This window comes from Cyphellophora attinorum, assembly GCF_001299255.1.
Source record: "Cyphellophora attinorum strain CBS 131958 chromosome Unknown Contig26, whole genome shotgun sequence".
NCBI lineage: Eukaryota > Fungi > Ascomycota > Eurotiomycetes > Chaetothyriales > Cyphellophoraceae > Cyphellophora > Cyphellophora attinorum.
The window spans coordinates 294,220-314,522 of NW_017253254.1; the positions used below are offsets into that span (position 1 = coordinate 294,220).

General features: G+C 52.1%; 6 protein-coding genes across 6 annotated transcripts; 3 read left to right on the forward strand and 3 right to left on the reverse strand.

Annotated features, from left to right (window-relative positions):
- Nucleotides 1–513: 513 nt before the first annotated feature.
- AB675_3694 (uncharacterized protein) lies at nt 514–1,248 on the forward strand (the record flags this gene model as incomplete). The annotated part of the gene is made up of 1 exon (XM_018143768.1): nt 514–1,248. The coding sequence occupies one exon, from the start codon at nt 514–516 to the stop codon at nt 1,246–1,248; it is 735 nt and encodes a 244-aa protein (XP_017996979.1).
- Nucleotides 1,249–2,909: 1,661 nt separating this feature from the next.
- Nucleotides 2,910–3,605, reverse strand: AB675_3695 (uncharacterized protein; the record flags this gene model as incomplete). The annotated part of the gene is made up of 1 exon (XM_018143769.1): nt 2,910–3,605. One exon carries the CDS (start codon nt 3,603–3,605, stop codon nt 2,910–2,912), a length of 696 nt encoding a protein of 231 aa, XP_017997034.1.
- A 4,249-nt stretch (nt 3,606–7,854) lies between these two features.
- AB675_3696 (uncharacterized protein) lies at nt 7,855–9,718 on the reverse strand (the record flags this gene model as incomplete). The annotated part of the gene is made up of 2 exons (XM_018143770.1): nt 7,855–8,889; nt 8,954–9,718. 2 exons carry the CDS (start codon nt 9,716–9,718, stop codon nt 7,855–7,857), a joined length of 1,800 nt encoding a protein of 599 aa, XP_017997015.1.
- A 643-nt stretch (nt 9,719–10,361) lies between these two features.
- AB675_3697 (uncharacterized protein) lies at nt 10,362–11,504 on the reverse strand (the record flags this gene model as incomplete). The annotated part of the gene is made up of 1 exon (XM_018143771.1): nt 10,362–11,504. The coding sequence occupies one exon, from the start codon at nt 11,502–11,504 to the stop codon at nt 10,362–10,364; it is 1,143 nt and encodes a 380-aa protein (XP_017997055.1).
- Nucleotides 11,505–11,977: 473 nt separating this feature from the next.
- On the forward strand, nt 11,978–13,075 carry AB675_3698 (uncharacterized protein; the record flags this gene model as incomplete). The annotated part of the gene is made up of 1 exon (XM_018143772.1): nt 11,978–13,075. The coding sequence occupies one exon, from the start codon at nt 11,978–11,980 to the stop codon at nt 13,073–13,075; it is 1,098 nt and encodes a 365-aa protein (XP_017997054.1).
- Nucleotides 13,076–15,363: 2,288 nt separating this feature from the next.
- Nucleotides 15,364–16,011, forward strand: AB675_3699 (uncharacterized protein; the record flags this gene model as incomplete). Its single annotated transcript, XM_018143773.1, has 1 exon — nt 15,364–16,011. One exon carries the CDS (start codon nt 15,364–15,366, stop codon nt 16,009–16,011), a length of 648 nt encoding a protein of 215 aa, XP_017997110.1.
- Nucleotides 16,012–20,303: the final 4,292 nt, after the last annotated feature.

Sequence of the window (20,303 nt, forward strand, 5' to 3'; positions counted from 1 at the left end):
CATCGAACACTTCACCCTTCTCACCTACGCCGTGCCAACTCTACAGGCGAGACCCGGCCCCTTGAAGTGTAAACATACTTCAGGTTATCGTTGTGCGCTTCGGCAGATAGGTCACAACGTCGTGTGGAGATGATAAACCCTCGAACAAGCCCTGGAGGCGCGAAAACACTAGCAGCCCATTCTTTACACACATTCTCCAAAGGATCAGAACATCTCGGATTTATCTAAGCATAGTGGTTCCACCTCATCGAGCGAGGGCAGTACCTAGGTACCTAGTCATGGGTCATCTGAGAAATCATCCCCACGGAGCACAAGCTTCTACCAGGAATTGATCACAAAACCACACCGTCAAGCGATCAATTTTCATAAGAATGGTCAACATACGGAGTACCCACAGCACTACGTTCATATAACAACGCTCACACTCGAGGTCTCATGATACCTGCAAGAACACTTCGACGTGGCCCTAAGCTTCGACCTCGACCACTGTGCTGTTCTTCCTGAGTCAACAACATGCTTGGCGCTACCTACGCTATAGCCTTTGCGCTGCTTTTGAGGCTATCAACGGCTCTCTCCCTTGTCGGACCATCCTTCCGACTGTTATCCGACCTAGCGGGCCCTGCAGCCAGCGATCTTGCCGCACAACTCCCCAACATCCCGGCCCAAGATGTCTTTATACAGAGAGACACTCTGGTGTTGACTCCACAAGACGGCATCAATTTCGCCTGCAATACATTCGGCGGCTACAGCATACGTTTCCCGCAACCGCTGGTCCGTCCCGTTAACTTGGCCAATTACATGCTTCACGGCACAATACTGGTATCGAATCTTTTCGTCCCGACTTGCCCAGTCTTCGCAAACACAACGATACTAGGTTCGCGAGAGAACGTACCCGAAGACTGGCAGAACGGTATTGCCGACTATGCTGCCGACTATCCAGAACTGCAATACACAGCACTCAAACCTCTGTTCATGAAGACTATTAGCCCTGACGAAATCGAGTTTGAGGCATCTGTGAGGGACTACCACGATATCATGGGCGCCGTGGTGGAAGCAGAGGACGATCAGCTGGCTTGGCTTCAGGCTGGCGTGGAGCCATGGCACGTTTACACCGGAACACTAGAGAAGCGTGTGTTCATCACTGCTGCGTTCGTTGGAGGTTTAATTCATGTTATTGCTGCTGGTGCCGGCGCGGCGGCCGGAGGAGCAGCAGTCTACGGCGTCGGTACTGCAGCAGGCGCATGGTAGTGTAATGTATGGGTACTTGCGGGGCGCGGATCTGTGATCGAGCTATCATTCTCAGTACAGTGAAGATACTATTGGCAACAACACTAGACAGCTTGACCACAGCTTCCAACTATTATATCTGCAACACACAGCACAGTCGACATGAGTTCGACGTCGTCTTAGCTGCTGCTAAAATCAAGAGCAAGTCGCACCATCAGCTCCGAGCTCCCGACATCTTTGAACGAACGCCCCTGCATCGATGCAATTGTAAAGAACGCCAACCCAGTATTCCTGACACTGTCCGGCATTAGTCGAAGGATATCCAAGATTTGTGCAAGCATATAACTCACGACACCAACTCCGGCTGCTGAAGCTTGATACGAGCCACAACCAGTGTCTGAGCGTAAACAAGTTTGCCTAGTCGCAGAGGCCAGTTCTGCAGTACTCATACCCCCCGAACAAGAGCATCTTTTGGCTGCAAAGGCTCTGGATGATTGTCAACAGCGTTCTGACAAGCCTTCGGGTACGACTTACTGTTGAGCACTCGCAGCGAGGATCAAAATGGCAGTAGCGAGCTTCATGGTGGGAAACAAATCGTGTTGAGCTGCGAACTTCGATCAATCTCCGGGCTGAAACACGGTGTTACTGGCGAGACTATGGAGGAAAGCCAACATGAGAACAAGGATTAGACGTTCTTTTGAAGTAAATCTCGCTCAAACAGCCAAGGACTGTTACCATCTCGTCTAGGCGGTTGAAGGTGAAAGCGCAGCAGAGCTGAGCCAGCTTGTCAGCCATACCTGTGTCAAATAGCCACTCCATCCAGCGACAAAAGCCACTGACACTCTGCTGGACTCGTCTATGGCAGCCATGAGCTCGCCGCCAGCCGACCTTCGGCGTATTAGTGGTGGAAACGATGGCCCTGATTCCTCGACTGATCAGTTTGCTCGTGGCCGACATGCTACTCGAATCTGTGTCCGGGTTGCTAAAATAAGCGATAACCGAATTTGCTTGCCTGAAGTCTGCGAATCACCCACAACGGGTTGCTCCAAGCCACTTTCTCGCAGTTCCGCTCGAGCTCCGGTGGCGTACGAGAGAGCTATGGGGAGGAGCGAAGTCGGGAGTCGGAGAATGCTCTCCGGCTTAGCTAGATCATGTGCCATAGTAGCACATGCCGCAGAGTCGAGCTAGTCAAGCCCTCGAGGTCTGGGCCACTTTCTTCTGATGTAGCTTCTTCGTGAGGCTGTATGTTGATGTAGTGCCACTCCTGCACAATCTGAGCGGCGGAACTCCTCCACGTGTGTTGGCGGCCATGTTTCCTCAACCAGCCAGACTTGCAGATACCTACTTAAGTAATTTCCCATTTTGAATGTGAGCCAAACAGTGTAATTATCAACAACGTGGCCTCCAAGTTAGTTGCATTTGTACCACGGCTCGAAAATAGAGAGGCACGACACGAATGCGCAACTAATTCTTCTTAATCATCATTTGTGGCTGTGACTCATTTTCCTTCTCTGCTCGATTCAGCTACTTCAACCTCAATCCGTGAGCCATAGGCTACCGTGTTTGTGGTAAGTCGTCGTTCAGGGGGCACAGGGGCTATCTAGCTACAGCTCTATCTCATCACAACCGTCTGGAGACAGTCAATTAGCGATATCCGGCCAGGTAAAACTGCAATACGCTCTCTAGCAAGCATTGGCGCCTTGGGTTAGGCGGCAAGTGATTAGCAAGATGCCGACAATAAAGCTTCGTTTCTCATGCCGCTTGCGCGAGGCCGCAATATCATCTGGATAATGACCCGGCTGTAAGAAATCCAATTCAGCGGTGTCACTGGGCACAAATGTTCCCATGAAATCATGGTAGTCACCGACTGCAGCTGTGAATGTAATGCGGCTGGGTTGGACTTCCTCGACGAATATAGGCCGCAACACAGCTGAAGCTCCCGTCGTATCGTCCTTCACTGCTCGTTGCGCCGCCGGTGTAAGGCTCGAGATAGGACCAAGTACACTCTGATTCACAAGAGCTTGACAATCCTGCCCAAAGCTAGAGTCTACCAGGAAAGGATAGTGAAGTAAGTCCTGTGCCACGGCATTCGCGTCGAGTACTTTCGGATCGAAGGTTAGGACATAATCATTGGCGGCATCACAGCTGAGTTGTATATCGCCCTTTTTGTCCAAGTACTGGATACCGGTCTCGACCCAGATTTCGGAAGCTGGGAGTTGTTCAAGGCCTGTTCCTTGCAGAATGTCCGTGAAGGCAAGGTCGTCGAGTCGATTGTAACGCGCCCCGAGGGACAAGCCGAATTTGCCGAAAGCAGTTGCAAGGCTGCTTAAGGCGAGTATTTCGCCAATGACCAGAAGAGCTGACCGAGGTGAATGCATTGTGAGTAGTGTCGGTAGAAGTCCGCGTTCACAGAGGTTGGCAATCAATTCCAACACGTGTAAAGCCTAGTCACATATATACAGACCGAATGATTTGGGTAATCTAAAATCCTTTGCTAGTGTTTTGTTGATTTTCAATTTCCCAGAATTCTTCCACATAGGTTCAAAGTTCGCACGATTTACAGTTTAAAATTCCATATGGGCATTTAAGTCGCGCCTATGCACAAAGGTCGCGAGCTTGGCTTGGCAACAGCACCCTAGTCCAACATCGAGCAGTTGAGTGCCGCAGCCACGTCTTTTATTCTCTCTGCTCAAGCCTCTAGATAAGCTTGAGTCCCGCCACTTTCGTGCTTATCTAGTTCAGCAACGGTCAAGAGCGTCATTTGTGCACAGTCTTTTATTGTGAGCAGCTTCCCTGCTCTCAAGCATTCAAGGGTTACGGACATAATCGGAAGCACTTTTGTGATGCAATGCTTGGATTTGACTAAGACTCTTTGTGATAGATCGCACATCTGATCACTTCTATCATCCTCGATACAGTCTGCGCCTGGCAGACCAAGAGCTCGACAGTCCGCTACGAAGGCTCCAGCATCGATGCCGTTGGTGGAGAAAAGCCCACTATCAAGGCCATAGCACTATATGTATTTGTTAGATGCGTTATAGGAGTTCCACTTTCACTTACATAACCAACACCCACGGGTATGTTATACCTCCGATACCCCTCTTCGGTATATCTAGTGTATATCGTTGGATTGGTCGAGCACGCTCTATTAGTAGCAGCATTGACTCGTGCTATACTGCCAGGATCACCAGGCGTAGGATTAACACATGTGCATACGTGTGCTGCCCTTGTTCTAAGAAAACGTCAGCACGGAATCCAACGAGGCTTAGGCGTCTCAGTACGAGCAGATGACCAACGCCACTATCAAACTCCCAATTATCAGCTTCATGATGCTCTTTTGTTGTGTGTAGGGAAGAGACGGACAGATACAACGACGTTGCTGGGTTTGCTGTTTCAAGAACATCATCGCAACCGTTATATACTCTGCATCCATGGTGCTGAAATACTAGACTTCTGCCAGAGACGACAGCCTGCGCAGTGAGGGCGGCGGCGCACCACGTGAACGCCGTGCAGAGGAATGTGGATATCCGCAATTGACGACTAGAATAAGCACGATCTCCACTACTGCTGTAGTGTTTGCCAATTCTTTTGCCCATCGTGGTGGCTAGACGAGCTTTCAGCTCCGTGCCAGTATTGCCAATGTCTCTCGCCTGCCTAAGCAGAGTCCACCGGTGGTAGCTACTGACTTAAGTGTGTTTAAACTTCGGGCTGTCGTGAACCCGGTCGTTTTCAGCGCTTCTTGACCACTGATAGTGCTATTTTCGATAGCAAGCAGCAAGATGATATGCATAATCGATCGGAAGCAGAACATCGCAGCGTTGACACAGTTGCCTAAGAAGGACGTGTATATTTGTTGACATGGTTTTGGCAGTTATTGTGGTGTGCCGAAGTAGAGGTGCAATGTAGCAATGTCACATATGACATCCGAGAACTTGGAACAAAACTTCCACAGACAGCAGAGTCCTTGTCGACTTGGTGACGTGGGTCGTACATCAGCTGCAAGTCAACCAACGGGAGAAGACGACCTCCAGATGTCCGGGTCGAGCCCTCCTTTCCCTACAGCCTAAGGCCGTAATTGACTCCGAAGTAGTGTTGCGAGGCTGGCACGTAGATTCTTGTTGGGATCTTCCACCTAGTCACGTATTGGCGCAGTTGACTCTGCTCGTTCAGCTGGGCACTTCTCCACGAACAGCTGGTCGAGCTACACTGCAAGGTCCGAGCCCTGCACAGCTTTGTCGGGCTCTGAGGACACTGTAAAAGCCTAGTGTGCCAAATACACACTGTTGGGCTTCGTCTGTCCCTGGTGCGACAAACCGCCGTAGATTAGCATGCGTCAATTTTATCGCCACCGAGAGTCCTAGTACATGACTCATACTTCCCAGATCAATTCGGTCAATAGCACAGGAGACAATCTTCTGCTCAATTGGATCAATCGAGCTGTGTAGCTTTAAGATCGGGAACAAAAGCTGTCCACGTGGGGCGGTGCTCTTCTAGCAGTCAGCACGGACCCACGCCTGGTGGGCACGGGCTTCCGGTTTTCAGCCCACAGCACCTGCTTCTGACACAGAATTCTCCGAAGCTTGCCGTATAAATACGCTCTTATGCAGTGTCAATGAAGCCCAAAGTACGAGACTGCAGGTTGGAGTTCGTGCCGATATCATTCCAACTAGTACCGGGTAACCACAATCCGCAGTGTATCTCGCATTCCTGTCTAACATTCAAAGTCGTTGTTATGAGGCCAGTCATCTTTCTGAGCTACCTCATTTCGGGGGTCCTCACCACACCAAGCTGGCCTCCAACGGGATCAGGTCTTCTAAGACTCCAATCTGTGCCTGCGACACCCGTCACCAATGGCGACCAAGCTGGCCCTTCTAGCGGCGGTTCACCAACGATTCAAGATCTACTACAATCCTTCAATACGACTCTACCCGGACGTATGGACGAATTGCTTCAGCGAATTTCCTTTATAGATGGAGTCTCAGAGGCTCTACTGAAAGGAGATGTTGACATCATCGACGTTAGCATAGAGCTCACGATGGAAGAATTGGTTCTGTTAGATGCGACGCTAACACAGTCTTACCCAACGACAACAATGCCAGGGGTTAAGGATAAGCACATTTTCAAACGCTATTCGGTGTGTGAAGAACCCTTGGAGAACACCAGTTGGTGGGAGTACGCGTGGGCTGCGACTAGTTTGTTGACATACGTATCTACCTGCTTCATAATCAACCCGGCCTAAGAATTAAAAGATTCTTGTGATAGTGAGACACTCGGCACAGGGTCGTCAGACTTGAGAGTAGGTAGCATGAGAGATCAATTTGACTAAACGTATCGACCAGTATAGCTCGGCACTTCTCCTTAGGGCGCTTCCGTTTCGGATTCGCGCGTCGAAACTGGCCCAAAGACAGAATTGCCACACGCCGTAGATCGCTAAGCATTTCTTGCAATGCCGGCTGCTCATCGTCACAGCAGAAGAGAGGGCCGAGAGACTCTACGGACGGGAATGCAAATGTTTCGTGGGGTTGCCGCCAGTGTTGCGGTATTGCGTAGATCAATATCCACTGTCCGATCTCGAATAGCCCACATTCCACAGTCCCAGCCCAATCATTCTGTGTGCGGAGTCCACTGAAAGTAATGTTCAATCGAGCTAGGGCAATGCTCCGCCATACTTGCAGCGCCCGTACGCAAGTCCTTTTAGTCTCAGTCTTTCAGATCCAGTCTAATTATAGGTGAAAGCCAGGACCTGTCGCACATGGTTCAAATCCAAGTGTGTTATTCCGCTGATATATAGCATGCCTCCTATACTGGAGAATGAAGTGAGAAAACAGCACTGATCATTATATAGCATGTTGTTCATTTTACTCAACCTGCTCGCGTTTACTCCTAACTTGGTTGTGGCTGATTGCTGTTATGCGGTGTCGAAAACAAACCTGTGCGCGGATGGCACCCTCAAAACACCATTCTGTGGAGAAGGAAAATGCAATGTTTTTGGCTGCGATTGTGGTGAGGTAGAGTCTAATCTTCATCATTGCGCTCGTTGCTAAAGATCCCCTAGATTGTCGACAAGACAATGGAAAGTTTTGTGCAACCGTTCTAGATGCGTCGAGAACTTGTGTCTTTAGCCCAGACACCCCAAGCAGGAAAACCTGCTCATTCTATCTTGGAGCAGCAATCGAGTATTGTCTATTCTACGTTAGCGAGGACGAGGCGAAAGAGATTAAGGACGCTTACCACAAATCTATCTATATCTCTCCGTAATCGTGAGATAATAATATTACAGAATACTTCTATTGCTACTATATATCACCAAGACCCGATTATTCAGTCTCACTCATCTAGTCCGCAGGCCACAGCTGAAGGTACTGCGCTCGATTTCCGAGGTCACAAGATAGTCTTGGTGTACAAATCCGTCTTGATCTGTCACGCAAAACCTGAGTCCGTTCCCCGTTTCTCTCCTGCATCTGATCTTGAAGCTGTGGTTGAGGATAGTCCTTTGTGGTGCCAGCTGCACCAAACCGTGTGATTGTTTATGTATTAGGCTCTGTTGAGTCTCGTCGACCAAAATGGCTTGTACGTGCCGGTCCTGCAGCGAGTGAATTTCAAAGCCGTTGGAACGAAGTAGAATTACTACGCAGTTTCGGTCGTCCTCTCATTCCGACGCTTCTGTTTAACAAGATGTCTGACCCATGCCAGAGCGACGTCCAGGATGATCACGGCCAGAAAGACTAGCATCACGGTGGTGACCGGCCAGAGGCTTGCAACGAAGCCTGCTGACTTGCGCCCCAACGCATCGGTCGAGGCCAACGGGATTAGACAGAGTGCGGTACCGCCAGATACTCTGGACGCTATACTGATCCAGTTGCTCCAGTACTTGTTCCTCGATGCCGTCATCAATAGTACAGCTGAGCACATCAAAAATGACCCAGCCGCCACGGGAAAATAGATCATTGTTGTTGTGAATATGTTTTGTATCCAGTCGTCGAACTCAAGCATGTTCGCGACTTGATCCTCAATAGAGGGCGGTTCCGACGTGTCAGAAGTCGTGGTGGTGTCCAGCTCGCCCAGTGCATACTCGGTGAATATGAACTGTTGCACGTCTGTAAACATTGCGAGGATAAGCTCCGTCGCATTGGCTTTCCAAGGATCAGTATTGTATGGGGCGTCAAGGTCTAAAATCTGTGCCAGGGTTGATGTCGAGTCGTAGCCTTCGCGAAACTGATTACCGCGAAAGAATGAGGAGATGACATCGAGGGACTGTGCAACGTACTGTTCAACTGCTCCAGCTGATGCAAACGCATTGAAGCTTAGAAACGGATCGTCGTCATTCGAGTCAAATTTTGACATCAAAGCCTCCCATCTGACAATGATAGGTCTCACGGTAGTCCAGAGCAGGAAGTCCGCTGATCCTTGCACGGTGAGCAGAATCGCAAGATGCAGTGGGAAGTGGAGGAAAGTCCAGATCTGCTGGCGGATTCTTCCGAGAACGTGAACTTCAATTTGATCAAAGTACAAGATCCAGATGAGGTAAATCAGGAGAATAGCACAAGCCACCAGACCGATCGTTTCCGAGCTCAGAAGACTGTTCTTGCTGATTATGCGGGAGAAGGATTGACAGAAGTCGATGATGCCCTCGCCGAGTATGATCAAGGTCAACAGACCCATCTTCGACGAGATGAGTTCCTTCGAAAGACATGAACGGCCATATCGAAGCAACCGCAAAACTGACAATCGTTTCGACGAGTGCGCCAGCGTAGAAGACGATATATGTTATTGGGTGCTCTGCACGGTCGTGGACACTATCTTCTGTCACATCTCGAAAACCCGCGAGACTGCCGCCATATGTGGCAGCAGTGGCAAGAAGGCCAGCGATGGTGATAATGAGTGGCGCCCGTGCTTGCGAATACCGCCAGGAGTATACTAGTACACTAGTGTACTGTATTGCGAGTGCCAGCCGCGAAACCATGAGGACAATGCACAGGATACGGAAGCTTCTGTGGTCTTCTCCTGTATGGCTAGTGTTGAATAGAGTACTAGCGACCACGAATCCGACAAAAACGCCGAATGATAGCCCTTTGCACACTCGATGGAAGACGCTATCAGTCGCGAAGCGGACATCGTAGATCGTGGTCTGGAGCCATGTATTCCAGACGATCAGGAAGAATAAAACGTTGTCCCTGATGCTCTCTGCATTCTGGTTGGGATGACTCGTGGTGAATGTTGCCAAACTAGCGACAAAGAACAGATCGTAGAAAAGTTCGATGGTGCTGGATTCGTGGCGTCTTTCGTAAGAAGGAGTCGTATTCGAAGTGGATAGTCTGCGATCGATTGCATGTTTGAGGCTCTCATCGCCTTCGCGAACGGTTGTCGCTGAGATCCCCGGCGCCCTATTTGACAATGGGGACTGCAGCCAGGGTAGGGGAGAACGCTTCACACCATTTATCGGCGTTGCTTCGATGACTTCAGTAAGTATCGTATTTGGCTCTGTCCGCATTGTGCTGCTGGGTACCTTTGGTGTGATTCTTTGCATACCTGGATCGGAGCATTGATACAAAGGCCTTGGGATTTTACCGCCTTCGTGGCCAGAGAACTAGTCGAGGGAAGCGCCCATTCGGACGGGCCGGCCTCGCCTTCTAGCAGAAAACACACGGTCATCTCGAACGGCGACAGCTGCTACAGCTCACCTATGCAGCCTCAGTTCCAAGCCGCAGGTCGAGTTTCTAGCCACAGGTCGGAGTCGCGGTGTGTCGAGGGGTCCGATATTCCTGCCAAAATGGCGGATGAACCGTCGGCGGCGGTCTTCGGAGGAAGGAGTTGTCCCACTTTCAGACCATCCATATTTAAGTGGAGACAGACGGACTTCGGTCAGCCTGCTGCCAACCTTAATTCCACCCTGCGTTGTTGCGGGAATGTGGCGGACCGCCTCATGAATTCTCACGAAGGCCTGAGCCCTCAGGCCACTGACCACCATCACAGCCTATGTGTTTGGTGCTGCGATCAGCCGAAACTCCGCTTAATGAAGATGTATCTCGACCCTCGACCTCTGCTGAAGCGAGCTCATGGGGGGCCGATAGACAATTGACCACGTGCTCAAATGGGTCCAAGCTGTTTATACGAAGACCTTCCATACTCCGAACTCAGCCCCAGACTCTCTGGAGTGCGTCTGGCATAGTCTCGATGCCTGGCAACGGAAGCAGCAAAACAGTACCATCTGGTTGAATCAGAAGCGATGTGCCTGCCACTCGGCACGCCGTGCCGTCGATCCCTTTCTTTCTTGAAAGACACGCATTGCGATCTGAGACACTGATATCGCGGTATATGGCATCGAAGTCCAACAAAGCCAAAGACAGGGTGCCGTTGTCTGAGATGACCCCAGCATCAGGCAGGCCCAATTGTCTGGTAACGGGGTCGTCATCCCTCCAAGTGATTGTTGGATCAAGGTTCTTATTGCCTGGATTCGTTTGACTCAAGCCCAGCAGGATTGTTCCATACCGTATGGGTACCCCCAACATCGACTTTTCGATAAGCCTGTTGAGAAGATTCCATTGGTAGCCGCCGTCCCAGTCTGGCTGCGAGGTGATGCGACGAATCATGAAATGAGCCTTGAGTATTGCAAACATTCCGACGATCTGCACTGCTGCTATTGTTTGCTCCAAAACAAGGCGCAGGACCGCCTTGATGGATATATAACCTCCGCTACCGATATTGACAACAAATTGGTTGGTACCGTCGTCGTTAATTTTGCGGACTTCCCAAGCGGACAATGCCGGATCTCGCAGCTCGTATTGCTGACGTTCCTCTCCAACAATCAGATCAAATCTTTTCCATGAGTCCCTTCCCAAGCACTCCGCCGAGCTTCTCATTTCGACCTGGTGGACAGAGAAGGGAGTCCTGTCAAGGTTCGCTGCGTCCAAACCCGGCAAAATACTTATCTTAGACGACGATTGTAATCCTTCACGCATGTCCCAGATACCGAAGCGACGCTTGAACGTTTGAAGATAGTCATCAAGCTGACGAAATATGACCACATTCTGGGCTTGAAGGGGGCCGCCATCACCTCCTATTGTGACCCAATCATGCGCCAAATCTGTGCTCTGCCAAGCTCGGTAGTACCACTCCAGTTGATCATTGTTGAAGGAGGTGTAGATACAGCTCTGACCCAGAGACATGTCAACTACGACGTCTGTGGGGGAGGTGTTAATGATAACAATTGGCGACATGAGTCCAGCTTTTGCGCCAGACGCCAGCGCAACGGCGACAAGTGTACCGAGTAAGCGCATCTTGGATGCTGTGCACACTCGGTACAATTGGAAAGTGAACAGCGTATCGAATTCTTTGGCAGTCCGACCGTAGAACCTCGGAGTCGGGCGTCAGTGGACTAAGGACTGAGATTGCATGATCTTGCTCAAGCCTTGTTGAGCACTCTCAGGAGCTTCATCTTTCCAGCATTCATACTTATCGTGGCTACACCTGACTGCGGACCGCCATTTGTGAACCCTTGGTACAAAGTTTCGAAGAAGCCAGGAACAAGGAATGAGCAATGTTCTGATCCCTGGATTGTACCTGGTTCCGGGCTAGCGTACGTTCCGTGGCAGCAGCATACCTGGTAGTCGGTGTAAACACAGCGACTCGAACAGGACAGTGCCGGATCGAAAGAAGTATGTTTTAAACAGTGATGCGCTCTATATGCAGGACTATTCACGTCTGCTGCGGAAACTCTGTGGTTTCGCTACAACGAAGTCCAGCAAACGAAATGAGACCCTTAAAGCAACGTCATGCCAAGGCAACCCTCCTCTACTTTTACTATGTCGTGCCATCGATGGCCGGCGTTATGTCACCAATAACAATCATCAATTTCTCTCCTGCGCCAATTGACCTTGACTTCACCTTTCCCAGCAAATGCGTTTATTACGATTTCAACCCGGATTCTCTGAGGGGATACTACAGCGCTTACCGAAGCCCTGACCTTGTGCGCGACCATGGTTCCGGCTATGTCAGTCTGAACAAATATCTCCAAGGCTTCAAGACCTACTTTGGCATTCCGGATCTCGAACAGGGCCTGCAAGGCGCTGTGGGAAGATACCGGCTCCCACCATTTTCAGGAGCCGTCCCGCCCCCGTTTTCCGTTCACCAGATTCAGATGGACGGCTCAGGGAGCTGCTTTGGCAAGGACTCCTGGAAGCAATTCTCTATCGATACACCGCGTAGCTTCAATGTCTACGAGTTGCGGGACCCATCTCAGTCGAACTGGGAGATAACCAAGTTCCTCCATGACAGGTATATCACGGTTGATATTGGTAAAGGAGGTTATGCAGGGGTTGGGTGGGTTGTCGGCTATGCTATCCTGGGAGCGGCGCTTGTGATCCTCGTCGCGGCAATCGCTTGGCCTGTTGTAGCTGTCGGCTCAGGAGCGACGGGTATCGGTGGCCTTTCATTGTCCGTCCTCAGCGAAATGTCTCTTACTTTCGATGCGGGAGTCCCTTTTATCAGCTCTTTGAGCTCGATAGGAAAACGACAAGACGACAGCGGCTCAGACGACACAATCAATGTCCAAGTCGGCGCTATAGGGATATCTGGTGACAGCAGCCAACTCAACAATAATTTCACGGTTACCGTTCCCAACAACAATGTCCTTCGCGCCGATGGAGTCCCTTCTGAGTACTCGTCAAGGCCTATACTGGATTTCTACGATCTCTATTCCAGGATACCAATCGAGAATCGCCAGGCATGTCTTTTCAGCGCGCCTGGCCTGCAAGACCAGAATTGCTATGTTGCAGGTACTGCGATCATTATTCAGGCCGATGGGACCCCCGTGGCATACCCCCTCCCAGACGTGTCACATGCATATTGAGCTCATCGATATACATCGGCAGATAGTTGTACCATATTAATGTTGGGTGTCCGTAATTGGTATACTCGCTAGTCGTAATCTCAGTCCAGTAGGCCTGCGCGGCCAATGACAAGCACCAACGGATCTGTGTCGTTCTCTTCATCGGCGGACCTTGCGGAATGGTTAAACAGGCTCATGGACATCATTTCAAAGATCGAACAGGATATCCGATGTCCACATCTTATTCGAAACTCCAATCACAATCGCTCTGTCCCAGGTTGCAGGCGAAGAATTCCAGTCGCGTGATGATGAATGGATCAAGCCAATTTGTGAGCGGAGGAGGGCAGAGCCACGGCTCGTTGCTGCTTTTCCGTAGATCAAATCCCGCGCCACTGGAAGTAGTGAAATAAGCGTACATAGGTACAGTCAGCTGGGAGTTCGAGAGCGTTGCCTTTGCCGCCAAACCCAGAAGTCCAGGTCGTGTAGGTCCGCAAATTAGCGATCCAGAATAACAGTAGCCATAATAGGGGCGCACATGTACTGGATTCCACTTCCGAAAAGAGTAGGCAGTGCACGAGCCCATGGCTGGATCCGTCAGAGATTGGTACATGTAGCACTGTGCGTCGGCAAAGGTGCAGTCGAAGTTTACTGATCGCACTTGGCCGGCCAACGACATCGGTGTGAGGCTCAACGTTGCCATAAGGGTGAACACTGCTGTTGCTGGAGACCACATGATTCGTCCCGTATGAGGAGGCCTGATACTCCTCTTCCGCATCTACTACGGCATGCGCCTCCATCTTATACGTTCCGCCAAAAATCAAAATGACTTCAATGGCTGCGGAAGGTGCATTCCCTGTCGAAGCTTGTCAAACGCGCTGCACATGCCGCTGCCATGAGCGAAGACATCGCCAATGACTCCTTCTGGCAACCAGCACGGATCAATTGACGGCATCCACTGCTGCGAAGGCCGAGGTTACATGGCCGATGTGCTTGGTCCAGTGGCTGCGACGATGCTATCAGAGCAGCAAGTTGAAGTTGATGTCGGACTCGGATCCACGAAGATCTTGCACGTGATTTCGTGAATGCTTGGCGCCTGTTCACGGGCCGCGCCGGTTTCTTGCCTCACCTCAATCTCACGCCGCGAGCGAGGGAGGTCATTCCAGAATCCTCGGGGCTTTTGTCGAGGATCCTCCCTTACAACCACTGCATGTTCAAACACACGGGCTGCACCGTGCCCGACGACCTGAGCCAACCCTTGGAAATCGCCTTCGTTGCACGTCATGGGGCACTTTTCAACAAAAAACTGTGGGTGGAACATCTCTTCACTGCATTCGATCTCCCAGTAATGATGGACTGCCGCCAATGTCATAATCTCGAAGACTACGGCGTCCTACAGAGCTTGCTATCTCACCAAGACTCACCGCGGGATCTGCACTACGTGGATTCACCAAAGAAGATCCTCTGGTCAGCACCATGAGGTCAGGAATTGGACTGATCGATACCCAACAACTCGCGTGGCCCAGGTCTTGCTGCTGTTCTGCTTTTTCACACTTGCTGTCGCAATAATCACACATGGGGCCCTAGACCAAACCATGTGATTGCTGACCGCAAAGAAGGCGTCCTAAGTTCCGGTATTTGAGAGGAACCTCGGGAGAATGCGATGCGGATTAGCGGCCTGGTCTGGATACTGTAAAGCGCTCGCCTACAATCGACGAGTCGCCCCCCGAACCTCATTGCACCACAGTCTCTACACCACGCGACATGCAGTCCGCACAGAGTCGCGCGAAAAGATTGCAAGGTAAGCGTGTGATAGCCCAGCCGTGCAGCTACGGGGCTCGGATTACCGGATTTGTTCCGACCACATTCCAACAACAGCGAACGGCTCCCCGCTGCATTGAGTTTACCGTGGAACGAACCCTTACCGAGAACTTAGTGCGGCACAAACGCCTCTGTTGTCAACCACGAGGGCGATGTCAGTCATGGTACGTTGCGATCTCTGACAGGTATAGTGCTATCCGACTTCCGCAAAAGGCGATACAGGAGACGACATCCGCTTACAAAGTTAAAGTTATTTTTATCTGGCTCACGTTTTCAACGAGGCTAGTATAGAGATTATCAGCCGACCAAAGGTATCAATTCATGACAGCACAACGATCAAATAACAGGACTCTCATTGCTGACTGGTACAATCAGATCACAGTCTGCGGTCTGATTCCACCTTTTCGAAACCTCTATTCTTCAAGGCACAGTCACTGTCTGAAGGGGGTCATACACACATTGTACCACATTCTCGTGCTTGTCTCATCGCCATGCGCTTCCTCACGCAGCTTACATCCGCCACAATCTGCATGATCCTGATCACAATAACAGCATCAATGCCGTTGCCAGCCAGATGTACAACCTCCAAGTCAGCCGCCAGACTCGTCCGCCGCGAGTCCACACCTTCCTCTGGAATGGATTTGGCAGACCAGGAAATGTCTGAAATACCTCCGCATGACTCCGTGATTCCCCACCCTGCCCTTGTGCCAGCGCAAGCGGTTAGTGATGGCTCCGAGGATCCGACGCATGACTGTGACCAGATCTTTGCCGCCATCAATCTTCCCCAAAATTCAACTCTGCGACAGCGAATAGCAACCCAATTCAAACCTCCCTCCGCTACCCTCAACCAAGACCAACCCTCCCCACCTGCCAGCCCAGCCGGTGATTTTGATGCCTTTGTGCAAGAATGCTTTGCTCAAGATGCGTGTTTCTTCTGGGACACACGGCAGGGTCAAGTCATCCCTACGCAGCAGATCCCTCTTCCGAGCTCTACAACATCAATGAACACTGACCAGGTGGGAGTCTTGATTGAGGCGGTGGGGACTGTTGATGGGGTTGGAATTATGGTAGGCGTAACCTTCGTTGGGGATAAAGCAGTGCCCATCTTTCTCAGGCACAGTGGGTCGTTCCAGTCGTGATGACCTTACTTAGTCCTCGGCGGACTCGAGCAAGTATCTTCATATTGTATGTACAGAAACCCAGCCTAATTAGGTTGTTTGCTTCTCGCCGCTCCATGAACGAGTATGCTCTTACCGTGAGGCTCCGCTGCAGCAACGACGGCGTAATCCGAATCAGAAATTTGGCTTGTGTGAACTTACCTGGCCTTGACTCCCCAACTCGCCGTCCCCTCTCCCCACGCGCGGAGGCCCGCTTCCTCACCTTCCCACCGGCCCAGAGTTCGCTCCGCCCACTCTGCTTCACACGCCTGCGGCGCAGCTTCGGGCCTTTCGGCCTCACCCTAATGCTCGCTGCGCTCGCTGGAAGCCACCGCCTCCCCCGCCCGCCCACGCGATTCGAGATGTCAAGAGCGTGACAGTGGAAATTCGGAAGGAACGGTACAGTACCAACGCGACTGCTAAGGTCCCCAGCTGGATGATAGAGCAGGCACGTGACGGTTCTGCTTGAGTAGGCAACTCTCCTGCCTAATCGGCACTTCTATCGGTCTCGCGAGGGTTGAGTCTGACGCCGTTACCCACTCGGCCATTTCTTGGCATCATGTGCTCGTCAGTGTGAGTGTCGGAGGCAGGAGCAGAAGTCAATGTTGCGCCTGCGTTATTCGAGACACGAGTTGATAGCTGCTGCTAGCAGTAGCACCTGCTGTGTATCTAACGCGCATTTAATCAAAGCAGGCGCGATCAGAATGTGGTTGGGCAGCGAACGAATATATTCCGGTGTCCTCATTCATGCTACCACGTCAGGTTGCATCATCATCGTCTCTTTCTTGTCCTTCGTCATATCGTCATTTGTCTTATCATCAAAGCCATCCTCATGACTATGGCTTCCTCTGTAGGCAGTGCAGACAATAGCGCATGACACCCCGCGACTCCTGGAATCGCGATGATATGCCCACAGCCTCAAAAACCTTGGAACCGGTGTCAGTACCACTGCTCACCTCTCGTCGCCTGCTGCTGTTGTTGTTGACCCGACTGACCCTGTGCAGCACTGTTGGCAAGCATGCCATCGAATGCTCCGCCACCACCACTGCCATCGCCCATTCCCATGTCAAAGCCTCCAGGATTCTGCATCTCGTATCCGAAAGTGCCGACCTCATCCATGGGCAACATGCCATTGGTCATGCCCATTCCGCCGCCAGGAGCGCCAAATCCGCCGACGGTGAAATCTCCCACACCAGGATTCCATCCACCCCAATTGAAGAAGTCTGCCGGATCGACCTGCCCAATATTGCCATCGAGCATACCGTCCATGTTCACGTCCATTCCGTCCATGGTCAGTGTGTCTGGAGAAGTCGTGTTTGAGAGTGTCGTTGTGGAGGCATTTGTTGCTCCAGGTTGCGTCGTAGATGTGTTGGTGTGCTTGGTGGCGTTCTGACTCTGCTGGCCACCGAGATTGCCAGATGCCGCGCCACCGAATTGCCCGTACGCTCCAGGATCGAAACCTCCCGTGCCCGTCGGTATGCTGCTTTGCTGCTGGCTCTGTCGTTGTTGCTGCCGTTGCTGCTGCTGCTGTGGCTGGATCGAAGTCCCCTTCTGCGGGTTGACCCCACCAGATCCACCACTACTGCTGCTCTTCGGACTCATAATCTCGCTCATATCCAGCCCGAATGCAGCCCCTGTGGCTCCCAGGATATTCAAATGGTCGTTCTGCCACCCACCAGCCCAGGTATCCACGAACACATCCTGATTCGTCTGACCATCACCGTTCCCAGCGATCTCATCCTCCGGACTCTCGCTCTGCGTGTTTGGCTCAGGCGGGATCCCATTCGGCAAACTCCCACTCCCATCAAACCTCCCCTCGGTCAAATCCCCATGTTTCATACTCGGATCCACGCCCTTCCCGGCATACCTCCCTCCCGGCCTGCCCTTCAAGTAATGCTCCCTCGCCGCCCTTGCTTTCCTCCACAACGTACGCATCGGCCGCCACAGCATGCCGCGGTGATTGACGTCCGGCTGGATGAAGCGGACGTTGTAGACGGACTCGACGGCGCGCCAGCCGCGCTCGACTTCTTGCGTCCATTGTCCTTGACTTCCTCCATCTCCTTTCTCGGCGGTGTGCTGACCCTTGCTGAAACCACTGGATGTGAAGTGGCCAGCACGAGCACAAATCTCACTCAACACAAAGGCAACGCTCTGCCACTGCATGTAGCTCCGGAACAGCCAGCCCCATTTCGCTGTGTTTTCGTTGCGCTCAAGTAGGTAGGAGAACTCGATGACTTCAATACTTGTGATAAACAACCGGTCTTTGACTTCTGGCGGCGGGGGCGTGTTGTCGTTGTAGTAGGAGCGTGGATGGTGCACCATCAACCACATCTTGGCCAGAATCAGTCTCGCCACCGTCGCCGAGACCCATAATATTGGGGTAGACATGTCGCAGTGCTTCAGGTAGGTGTTTTCGATATGCGCATGACAACGATCGATCATCTCTTCCTTCTCCTCCAGCGCCATATCCCCGACCCTGCCCGATGGCCCACCAGAACCGCCCTGCCCCTGGCTCGGCTGCCTTCTCAAATCGCTCACGCCCGGATTCGTAATATTAAGTCTGCGATTAAACACGCTTAATTCGAATCTGATGAGGCAGAATGTCATCTCCGTCGCCCCCTTCCTCTCAACCGGCGCCTCCGCCATCCCAGGCCAGATATCCTCGTCATTTACATTCAGCGGTAACTTCGTATCGTAGAACTGCTCACTAAACGTCGGATCCGTCCCGTGGTCCTCGCTACTGCGATTGTCGAGAATGGAAATATGCCACCATAGCCGCCTGCGCATCTCGATATCGAATGGGGGAAGCCCGAAATGGGAACCGTCGCGGTGAATGCCTAGGGCTTGCGCGATGTGGATTGCGAGGCCGCCGAGCGCCCAGACGAGGCGGGAGTCGTCCATATTCCGGACGAATACCAAAAATGCGACGAAGGCTTGGAGGCAGACTAAGCTACTCGAATTTAGAAAATCGGCTCGTGCAAGCGCTTGTTCGGTCGCAAACCGGTATTTCTTGATGAGGTCGGAGCGGTCTTCGTCGAGGAGTTTGCGGCATTGGTCTGTCGATAAGCTTGTGACGGCGCCGTAGTAGATCGAGAACAAAAGGGCTTCGGCCGGGCGGGAGATTTTGTCGGTCGAGGACGCGGCGTTGAGGAGGATGTTGCGCGTTGTAGGCCGGTGGATGAGTTTGACGACGGGATCGACGTTTTCTTTGTAGACTTCCCAGAGGATGAAGATTTGGGAGGGAGACGGGTGCAGGGATTTGAGGTCGACGCGGAGGCTGCTGAAGGAGAAGATGAAGCCTTGGTGGGAGGCGTAGCGGTCGGCTGTGGCGGGAGAATCTGAATTGTGTCTCTGGGGTATCGCGGCGGCAGTAGCGGCGTTCTCGTCGAGGATGTCTTCGTCGTCGGATGAGGGGGCGTCGAGGAGGTCGCGCATTTCGGCGATCTCGTCGCCCATGGAGGCCCAGAATTGGTTGGAGACGTAGCGGCTGCGGTCTTCGTTGATGACGAGGCGGCCGAGGTGTTTGTCGATGCTGGAGCGTTTTTCGGGGTCGGGTCGTCCGTCGATCTGATCGGCGGTGTCTCTTCTCGCTGCTTGGGTTGGACTCGCTGTCACGCGGCTACCGCTGTCGCGATCTCTAACTACGCCATCACTGCCTACGTCCACGCCCAGACTCGTGACGACACCTTCCAGACGTTTCAGCCGTGCTAATAGTTCTGCATCAGGCGGCTTCCTTGCTCTCCGCGGCGCTCGACCGGGGCCAGGGAATATGCATTCTATATTGGCCTTCTTGCAGTTTGTGCAAGGGTGTGTCTTGTCGCAGCGCACTTTCCTTCGACGGCAGGTGACGCATGATCGCGGATTGAGGCCGCTGGCCGAGGAGGTGGAGGCGGAGCGTTGCGGTTGTTGGGTAGGTGACCCGTGCTGTGAGGAGGTGGAATTGGTTCGTTTTGGTGACTCGGCGAGGAAGGCGCGATGGGAGGTGTCGATGGAGGGCTTGAACTCGGCTGGTGAGGAGGAATTGTTGCTGGCTGATGTGGGCGCCGAGTCTGCCGTGGACGTGGTACCCGCGGCGGATGGCTGCATTGTTGCGCCTGTGTGAGACTGTAGTGTTGGATGCACTCGGAAATTAGGACTGTGGTGGGGTTACCGCCGCATGTTGCTGTTCCTGTTCCGCTTCCATATGATGTACTATATCGATCGCATACAGGGGAGGGTAGCGTAAAGTCACAATAGACAAGGAGCAGTGCGCATCCCGAGGGAGCAATCAGGTA